Source organism: Syngnathus acus, chromosome 21, assembly GCF_901709675.1.
Source record: "Syngnathus acus chromosome 21, fSynAcu1.2, whole genome shotgun sequence".
Taxonomy (NCBI): domain Eukaryota; kingdom Metazoa; phylum Chordata; class Actinopteri; order Syngnathiformes; family Syngnathidae; genus Syngnathus; species Syngnathus acus.
This window is the reverse complement of record NC_051105.1, coordinates 2,163,529-2,173,783: the sequence shown is the minus strand read 5'-3', so window position 1 is coordinate 2,173,783 and position 10,255 is coordinate 2,163,529. Positions and strand designations below refer to the sequence as shown.

The 10,255-nt window shown below is 46.1% G+C and overlaps 1 protein-coding gene across 1 annotated transcript; it reads left to right on the top strand.

Moving 5' to 3' along the window:
- Nucleotides 1-3,221: 3,221 nt before the first annotated feature.
- lonrf2 (LON peptidase N-terminal domain and ring finger 2) lies at nt 3,222-10,031 on the top strand. Its single transcript, XM_037239507.1, has 12 exons — nt 3,222-4,552; nt 6,285-6,403; nt 6,544-6,666; nt 6,741-6,896; nt 7,103-7,316; nt 7,394-7,493; nt 7,575-7,689; nt 7,822-7,943; nt 8,017-8,203; nt 8,276-8,410; nt 8,502-8,651; nt 8,763-10,031. Exons 1-12 carry the CDS (start codon nt 3,847-3,849, stop codon nt 8,919-8,921), a joined length of 2,286 nt encoding a protein of 761 aa, XP_037095402.1. The 5' UTR covers nt 3,222-3,846; the 3' UTR covers nt 8,922-10,031.
- Nucleotides 10,032-10,255: the final 224 nt, after the last annotated feature.

Sequence of the window (10,255 nt, the reverse complement as noted above, 5' to 3'; positions counted from 1 at the left end):
CCGGGTGGCGAAAACGAGATTAGTGAAGCCGAGCGAGGCCTTCCATCACATGTATGTGTCATCAAGTCTTTTACAGTGTATTCTTATTGCAAGTGCCAATCAATAGCGCCATGTTTTTATGGCGGGAAAATGTAATCATGGACATGCCTGGACATGTTTTAACAACCTCATAATTATTATACTTTGAATTTGAGACTCAAGGTGCCGCCCGCTTGTGATTCAAATTCCAATCCAACAGGGACGCTAACTTTTCATGTTTTACTCCCATTAATGGCGGCGTGTTCTGTTCCTCAAACATGGCATTGATAACCGAAAATGGCAGCCGGGAAAAATACGAATCGATGGCTGTGTTTTTTTGTTTTTAAGCGCTCCCGCGTGACGGAAAGGCGACCAAGTGCGCTGACTTATGGTCTTAATAAGCCAGAGGGCATCGACGTGTGGCTAACATCAGAGCTTGATGGACGTCGTAAAAAACGCTCGCCGACCCTGAGAGCTTTGCCACAAAAGCTTCCATAAAGGGCCCCTCGCGTCCCCTTTTTCAAAGTCAACCATCAAATTGAGAATTAGCTTTATGCAATTTGTATGTCTTTTATTGCTTGTTTCATTTTTGACACGCGGGCTGCGTTTTTGTTGCTCTAATTGGGGGGTTGAATGCGTCCTGTTCATTTTTTGACATACGTCTTCTTGTTTATGTCTCATTTTTGATACATACGTAGCTTATCATGGCTTATCTCATTTTCCTCATAGCTTGTGTTTCATTTTTTTATTTGGATTTTAAGTTTTCATATCACTTGTGTTAACTTCTTGCTCCAAATGATAAGTGTTCATACTTTTGCCAGTTTACTATGCAGTATATGAAGTCTTGGATCAAAGCAAATTGTATTAGGGTCTTCTCATAAAGTTTTGTTTTGATCACAAAAACACTTTTTTTATTACATCAACAAACTTTTCTTGGCACTAAACGAAATACTGCACGTTTGTATTACTCACTTATTGAAATATTCGTTAGGCACGCCGGAAATGAAATGGTCATGAGCGAGTCAGACTGAAAGATTCATTTTTCTCTCGGCTGGTGTAAAGGTCCTGTGCAACACGCTGGCCAATTAAAGAATTTTGCTGGGAACAGGCGTCCTCACCGCATGACAGGCGGCGTGAACGGATGACGTGGGAGATTGCATGGCTGGCTGTGAAGGCCTTTCACACGCCTCAAAGGTCGAGAGCACAACTCACTCCTTCGTTTTGTAATTGTACGGGCCATTGCAGTACTCTCTGTCTTTATAGAAGAAATTAGAAACCAAAAATAATCCCAAGCACTCAAGTAAATGAATGACGATGCTGCATTAGTATGGTTATTCTTAGTGAATGTTTGTTAATGTGCAAGTATAAAAGTAGCAGCAGTGTCTGTAAAACAAAAAAGAGGACAAATGTAAATGCGGGAGCTCACACTGCCATCTAGCGGTAGTTGTGTTAACTAAAAACATTTTCAGGCCCGTCAAATTTCAGGTGTTAAATTTTGAAATGTGCAAAAATTTGGAAATGTATAAAGTTTTGGGAAAGATAAAGTACTGAAAGTATTGGAAGTTCAAATGTTTTCAAGGCCACAAAATATTGGGATGCACAAAATTTTAGATTTGTAAAACAGAGAGATAAAATAGTGAGTGTTGTGAGGCAAAGCATTTTCAAAACTACAAAATTCTGGAAGGTGAACAATTTTTAATAAACAATATGTTTGATTTAACTGAAATAATCCACAGCAACACGTGACTGTGAATCCATTCAGTGAAAACACATGCACCTCACCAGCTTTTCACAAACACACACACATACACACACCTATCAACTATCTCCATGGGGAGTTGAGTCATGAGAGTGCAGTCAACACGTGAATACACACACACATGTGTATGTGTGCACAGTGCACACACAAAGCTATAGTGGAAGATGTAAAGAAAAAAAGGCTACCTATCATTTTGTTTATTTTTCATCATTGTAGCCTATAACCTGCTTAATTACAGCAAATAATTTCACAAAGAATAACAGAGATTATGTAGTTGCACAAGTCTGCACACCCACTTATCACAAGGGATGTGGCTGTGTTCAGAATTGACGCAGTGGTGAGAGTCAGCGCAGATCTGTTGCCATTTAAAGTGTCCCTGATTAACCCCAAACAGAGTTCAGATATTCTCGTGGGTTTGTCTTAAAATGTTTTTGATCACATTGCAATGAGCTTCCACAGCATCACAGAAAAACATTTTCCGAAGCATTGAAAATGAGGTGAGGACAGTTTTCATCGGGTGGAGAGAAAATGGTCCATTACCAAGAAGTGGACGTCCCTCCAAAATTGCTGAAAAGGGGGGGGGGGGGGTGGGGGGGGGGGGGGGGGGGGGGGGGGGGGTTAGTGAGGCTGCCAACCCAAACAATGACTGATCGGCACCAATCTCCGGTAAGTACTGAGTACAAGCAACCTCAGTCTCCCATCTTCTGCGTGTTGACCCCAATTGACCCCCATTTAACACGAATTTCGAACTTGCGAACACAGTCCCAGACATAGGGTGTGCAGACTTGTGCAAGTCAAAAAGACTTCATTTTTATGTTTTTTTTTAAAAATATCTACTGCACACAACTTTATCTTACATGGAATTTTAATATCCACTGCACGTTGTGTGCTGATGAAAACGTTCCGTGGACTTTGATGGATTTAAAATTTTGTAGGCTTTTGTTGTTTTTTTAAATTGTGCAAGGGGGCGGTGATGTTTTTTTAAGTGTGAAAGGGGGCGGTTATACTGGGCTCGGGTCAGCGTTAGCTAATGTTCACGTAACATGTTTTTTTAGTTACACAATGACGTATGAAGTAACAAAATTGGGTCGCTGTTTGTCATATAACTTTGCGTATACGACATAGTCCAGAAAAGAAACTGCACTTGTAACGCAGCTTATATAAAAGCGTGACATAAAACAATGCAGCATTGAGAGCGCTGAGTGTCGTCATTTTAGGTGATCATCATTTCCTATGATGAAGCGTTAATGCATGCCCTCGCGTGAATATGATGTGATAAATATCTATAAATATGTATGCACGTATGGGTAATCGTGATATTCATACAGTGGCGAGAGCTGCGTTATACAATAACACAAGCACGTTATATAAGTGGGACGTGCAGCCGGCCAATGAGGGAACTACTTTCACGTCACGTGGTTCTTTTAGGCGAATGAGACCATGGCAAATTGCTGCGAGGAGCAAACTCGCAGTGAGCGGCTTCTCGTCTGGGTCGACGTCGAAAGCAGTCTGGGCTGGGCGAACTTATCTGTGGGCAGTCGACAAGAAAAACAGCGACTTTGAGCTATTTTGTTTAGTTTTGCTTTTCCAATTGAGGAGGACGTCTTGATAACTTTCGAGTCGCGTTGTCGTTCGAGACTTCGGATTTGTTAGTGGACGTCCGCGGTGCGAGTAGGATTGGAAGCTGCTCGGTTGACATCTGCTCGCTGTTAGCATGTTGCTAAGATGGCTCTTGTATTAACAACAACCGGGGTGACATTTAAATGTAAATATTTTAACGGTACCCCACTATACGTTATTGTCAACTTGACTAGTTTTTTTCCTGACGCTGCTGCGTTCGGTGGATATTATTTTAAGCTTCTTATTCGCTAAACCTCCCCCGGCTTCTTTACTCGTTGAAAAAATGGGGACGTAAGAATTTGGTGTTGAATCCAAATTCACTTCCAGTGGCAATTATTCGGGTGTTCGGTTGGACAACGTGAAGATGCGATTAGTCCTATAACGTGTAGGTTTTTTTATTATTATTAATTGAAAATAGGTAAATAGTCTTTATTTTTTTTAAATTAATCATGGAGATCGAGATGCCGCTGCACCCGCTCACCCACCCGTCTGCCCTGGGCATCTGCCCCGAGATGCTGGAAGTGGCAGGGGAGGCCATTCGCGCCGGAGATTTCAACTTGGCCGCCGAGATCTACAGCTCGCAGCTGGCCGATCTCCAACAACCCGACCGGGGCTTGTGCCTACGCAAGGCCGATTCGTTGGTGCGCGCCGGGCGAATTTCTGAGGCGCTGGACTCGTACTGCGTGGCGGCCAGCTTGGGAAAGCTGCGGCCGGAGGAGCTGCCACTTCTAGTGGAGAGCATTGCTCGGAGCCTCCGAGAGAAGGAACCGGGCCTCCGGAGCACTGCTGGCAGGGATGAGGACGAAGACGCCGATGGGGGAAGCGTTGAGGACGACCCCCTGGACTTGTTCTCGTGCGGTTTGTGCCGATGCCTGCTCCACGAACCTTCCACAGTGGAGTGCGGACACACCTTCTGCAGGCGCTGCCTGGAGCCCGACTCCGTGACGGACTGTATGCTCTGCAAGCGAGCCCTGGCCCGCAAGGACGACGGCCTGCCGAACGGCCGCCGGCTGGACGTGGTGCTCGGCGGCCTGCTTGAGAAACTCTTCTCCACCGAGAGCCGAGCACGCGGGCTGTGGATCGACGGCGAGGTGCTCTGGCAAAACCGGAACCTGACGGAGGCCCTGCAGAAATACGACGAGGCGGTGGCATTAGGTAAGGGAAAAGCCAAACTTTTTAAATGTTTCATTATTTGCAACAGTGACCTACTTTCACCCAGCTCAATTCATGGTGTCACCAGCTGGTGGCGCTAGTGTGAGCTTTGTCCACGCGGGACGTGTTATATGACTGCCCCCCCCATCATTACCTAACAAGCACACATTAAATCGACTTTATTGATAGTTTATCAAGTGGTTCTCATTCATAAAATACACCTCAATTAATATAAAAAGTCAGGAAAAATGTTGAAACGTTGCTTGAATTCCATAACAGACTGATCCATTTTGTATGACTGTGTTTAAATGCCAGTTCTATTTAATATTTACATTACTAGTGACCAAAAATATTTCCTTAAATAATAGGTTTTATTGGTGATTCTTTTATTACAATATAATGTGATGCACATCTTAAATACAAAATTGTGTTATGTGACATGATTCTATTCCAAATTAAGCGTAATGTATTCTCAAATCGATGAATGGAAATTTCTGTATGGATAGCACTTAACGAGGTTAAAACATAGATTCATAAAGTATTATTCATCAGCATTTCTCAAAGAGAGTGCTTCACGTGATGGCCAAAATAGCGACTGGCCAACATTTTACAATAAATACAAGCCAAAAGGAAGTCTGTAAAAAAAAAAATGTTTTTCTAAAAGTGACACATTAAACTTACACAATACATCCATCATAATGATAGTTTGTTGCTGTGGCAGGAGTCACACTTATTAAATACAAAGCCAGACGATTCGATTGCCTCGTTTCTGCGTAACTGGACCCCTCATACGTAAACGTTTCATAAGTGCTGGCACGTTGGGTAACATTCAGGTCACGCATCTCAAGATGATACATAACCAATCCATGATGCACGGCATGAGTCACACGTGGGCTGGCTCGAGTTCCCTTTGTCCAGGCGGAACAGAAAACACACTGGCTGTTCTGGTCCCACTGGACGGATGTGATTTGGACTGTAAAAGTTGACATCATCTTCAAAAATACACAACATGATTGTGGTGTCATGCTTTTTCTTTGGACTTTTTGTTCTTGTTTGCGCCACAGAAGAACCTTTTCAGATTTCAGAAAACATCACCTTCAATGAGTTCATCATACACATGTTCAATCGCGAGAAATGTTATCACGCCATCATTGATTTAAAACGTTACAAGCAGTGCGTGCGCCAGCCGTTCACGTCATGCCGGGCTTCCAAAATGACTGAAACCGTATGACGTGGCCAAACGGGCACGCGTCTGTTTACGACACCCATCGACTGTTTGTTTGCCTTGCTCCACGGTGGTGACTGGGAAGGAAGCAGTCAGGCTGGCCTTGGCGACGATCGCAGGCAACTATGAGACGCCTCCTGTCGTTTTACTCGCCGCGCCGCATGCCAGCCGCACACATTCACCAAAGGGCAGGCTCCATTTTGAGGATTTCGGGAAGCTCATTTGATTTCATTTCATTTTAAATCCCAATGACATGATTCCAAACAAGTATAACTTTACTTTGTTTGCCCTCAAATTTGCTTTATTTCTCCTGCTACCCAATAAGATTTTAACCCCCCCGCCCGCACACACACACCATACTTCAAGTTGTGGCAGGATGGCTGCATTTATTCTGACGTTTCAGTTTTTTTCCCTGGCCATCCACGTGAGGCCTGCTCATGTCACGTTACAAGCGCCAACTGGCCTACTTCTACCTTCCACTTGACCTGACTCGCGTGTTTGTGTGTGCAGCGCCATCTTCTGGCCGCCTACTGTGCCAGCGGGCTGAACTGCACCTGGAGATGAACAACGCCAGTCAGGCGGTGCAGGACGCCAGCAGCTTGTGCCGGATCAAACCTCTCTGGCCAAAGGTGAGAAGGACTGTGGCAAAATCCAGTCGTGCTATTCTGGACATGAGAGTTTGACATTTATTTTGGTGGGGGGGGGGGTCATCTTCATATGCAACACAACAAGACCTTACCATCTCATTGGTTTGTCTTTGCGCCTGTAGGCTCACTACCTGAAGGCCACCGCACTCAGCAATGCATCGCGCAACGACGAGGCCCTGCAGGAGTACTTCCTGTGTGTGGCGCTCAAACCCAAATGGACCAAAGTCAGACTGGAGGCTCAGAAGGTAATCCCGGTCTCACGCCATGTTTTTGTCCGCCAGCAGCCGTACTAAAGTATTTTTTTTCCCCCCAAATGCAGATCCTGGCTGAGCTTTTCTCCTCCGTGTTTGAGAAGCAAGATATGCCCACGCCCCTGCACCCCCTCCAAGGTGGGGTGGCCTCACGCCCCATCAAGCCCCCCGCACTGCTGAGAACCCTCAGGCCCCTTGCACAGAAGCCCACTTCATCATCAAAGGTGCAAAAAATGAAAATCATTTTGACCCGATAGAGTGCCACCACAATTTACGGGTTTTGAGTGTTGCTTGTAACTCAACTAATTGTTGCCTATGTACTGAATACATTTCTGGCCAAAATCCACATTTATTTGTTCTTGCATGTCTCTGTGATTGATTCAAAGCTGCGAATCCATCCTTCATACTGATTATTTCTTTTTCTGTCTAGGACTCTGACTTGAGTGTGACAAAAAGCACCTTGCCGGACGAGTCGTCTTCCAGACCGTGGGAGTCGAGCGCAGCGCCGGCAGCCGATGGCAGCGGCACCAGCAGCAAGAGCCTGGCTGACATCCTGGCCTCCGTACCGACGCCAACCGCTGGCCTTAAGAGGAAGCCTAGTGACGACGGGTTCTTCAGCCCTCCCTCCAAGCTGCTCAAGCGTGGTAGGCACATCGCAAAAATGCATTGAGATGTCTGGAAGGGGAGCTCCCGGTTTTAAAATGGCCACCCACTTATGCAGGCGACTCCAGCGATGTCAAGCTGGCGCCGGTATGCGGGGGCAGAGTGGTTCCCACCCACTTGTTGGACAGCGGCGACATGGAGTGTTCACTCTGTATGAGGTGAGGGACTAGACAGCTTAATGGCGCAGAGGAGAAATTGACACGCGCACTTCGCTAAACGTCATGGTGGTCGTCTTCCAGGCTGTTCTACGAGCCGGTGGCCACGCCCTGCGGACACACCTTCTGCCTCAAGTGTTTGGAGCGCTGCCTGGACCACAACCCCAACTGCCCTTTGTGCAAAGAGAACCTATCTGAGGTAATGAGCCGTCTTTTTCAGAGGGCAGGGAAAATTCAGCTTAGCCGCACAAAATTTAGGAGAGCTAACTATCATGAGTACTTTGTCTGTATGCCTTATCGAAAACATTGTCGTACCTTCCCCCCCTGCCAGTTTTTGTCCACCCGAGGCTACAACAAGACGTTGCTGATGGAGGAGGTGCTGCAGCGCTACCTGGCCAGCGAGTTAGCGGAGAGGAAGAAGATCCACGAGGAGGAGATGAAGGAGCTCTCCAAGTGAGTTTCACCCGCTGGAGATGTGCGCCTCTTACTGCGACCGCTCAATTTGCGCAAATTGCTCCCGCTCTAGCCTGAACCAGGAAGTGCCCATCTTCGTGTGCACCATGGCCTTCCCCACCATCCCGTGTCCGCTGCACGTGTTTGAGCCGCGCTACCGCCTGATGATCCGCCGCTCCATGGAGACGGGCACCAAGCAGTTTGGCATGTGCATCGCCGACGAGCTCAAAGGCTTTGCCGACTACGGATGCATGCTGGAGGTCGGTCCCACCTCCGCTGCTATTGATCCCTAGTGTTCCAACGTAATCTCAACGAGTTTGTTGTCTCTCCAGGTCCAAGATGTGAAGTTTTTCCCCGACGGACGCTCGGTGGTGGAGACCACCGGGGTGTCTCGCTTCAAAGTCTTAAGTCACGGCCAGAGAGACGGCTACCACACTGCCAAAATTGAGTACCTTGAAGACAAAAAGGTGGGGCTGCGTCTCAACTATCACCCCCCCTCCCAAAAAAAAAAAAAAAAAAAGTTTGATTGTAATAAGAATGTGGTGTGTTTCATTGCAGGTGGAAGGTGAGGAGCTGGGCGAACTGCTGAAGTTGCACGACGCCGTCTACGAGCTGGCCAACAGCTGGTTCACGTCGCTCAAAGACGACATGAAAACGCAGATCGTCAGTCACTTTGGACACCTGCCCGGCAAAGTCCCGGACCCCCAGGTGAGAACGCCAGCACGGCACTGAAAATAGCTATCCTAAATTTCTGTTTTACTTTAAGAGGCTCCTGTTTTTGTTGTGGTTTGAATTTTTTGGTTTCGTGTCTTTGCGTAGTCGAGCGGCAGCGGCCCGGCGTGGTGCTGGTGGCTTCTGGCCGTGCTTCCGCTGGAGAACCGGGCCCAGCTCACCATCCTGTCCATGAGCGTCTTGAAGGACCGGCTACTGGCCATCCGAAAGGTCCTCATCTTCGTCATGCGCAAGAGGCCGCGGTGAGGACGGGCGGCCGCAACGGAGCCTCCGCAATATTTGTGGACAACCCAGTCAATCGAGTCACTTTTATTTTTTGTATTTTTTTTTTAATGTCATTTGCGTGTTATTGTCGTCCAAATCCCGTTTGCCAATGTGCCGCCACCGCCGCAGCTTCTTCCGTTTCATACTGTAACTATATCCCATATAAATATTCTTTTCAGTTCCAAATAGTCCTTACGTGGCTTTGTCTTCTGCTACTGGCCGTTTAGGCTGCAAACTAGCCTGGGGAACTAGCTAGCACATGGTATCTTCCGCAGCCCGTTTTGACAAGCTCAAGGCTACTTTGTGTGGTAGCTAAGGCAATACTTGGTATGAACCTCTTCGTTTAGGTCCTCTTTCGGTTTGATTTAACCCACTGCCCGTTAAGGTGTAACTTGAGTCCATTTACTGAATAACTATCGCTATATAAGATAAGCACTCTTTTATTGCAACTGTACAGACAAGAATAACCTCGGAATGTACATAATCGTCCTTGCTTGGCACATCACATATCAGCGCTAGCTCTTGTTTTTCTCCAACGGTGGCGGTGGCGGGTAATGCGTTTTGGCGCCCCCTTCCTCTCTTCTCTGGTGTTGCAGTTCTACTGTTGCTGCTTGAATGTGAGTTGTCAGTGTTCATGTAACACGGAGGCCTTTTTCTACATCTTTGCGTGTGCGTGGTACATTTACACACTGAGCGCGTGTGGCTGAAGCGTTTGCGAAAGACTTCCTGAATGTGTTGGTAGCAGCATTTATTCATTATTATTTTTGAAACTCGAGAACACTTAAAAACGTGTCACTTTTTGCACTCGCTTGCTGTTTGATTGATGCCTGGAAATAAAAATTGTTGGTTATTTGAAGCTAAAAAAAAAAAAAGTACAGGCCAGTGTGGTTTTAAATGACTAGAGAGAATGTTCTGGTGAAAAAGGCTAAATGTACCGTAGATGTGCTTTTTCTTCTGTCCTTCCAAATGTTTGTGATCTCCTCCCTGTCTCTTTCATGGGCGAGATTCTCAACATGCTGCATTACCCTGCAATTATTTGTAAAGGGAGATCTTGTACTTATTTTTTATTGCAAATAAATGAAACCAAATCAAGATTCATGTTTTTTTCAAAGTCTCATACATTTTTAGGTGATTCTTTGTTCATCAAGTTTGCAAACAGCTGACAGTATATGTTCTACAAATTTGGTAGTTGGTCTTTAAAGGATCCCTGCAAATGAAAAAAAACCTCCGCTTGAAACCAATGGCTGACTCTGCTTTTTCAGACATGTCATCAAGATACTAAAAAAAAAAGGGTTTGGGTTACTCTAATTCTTTTG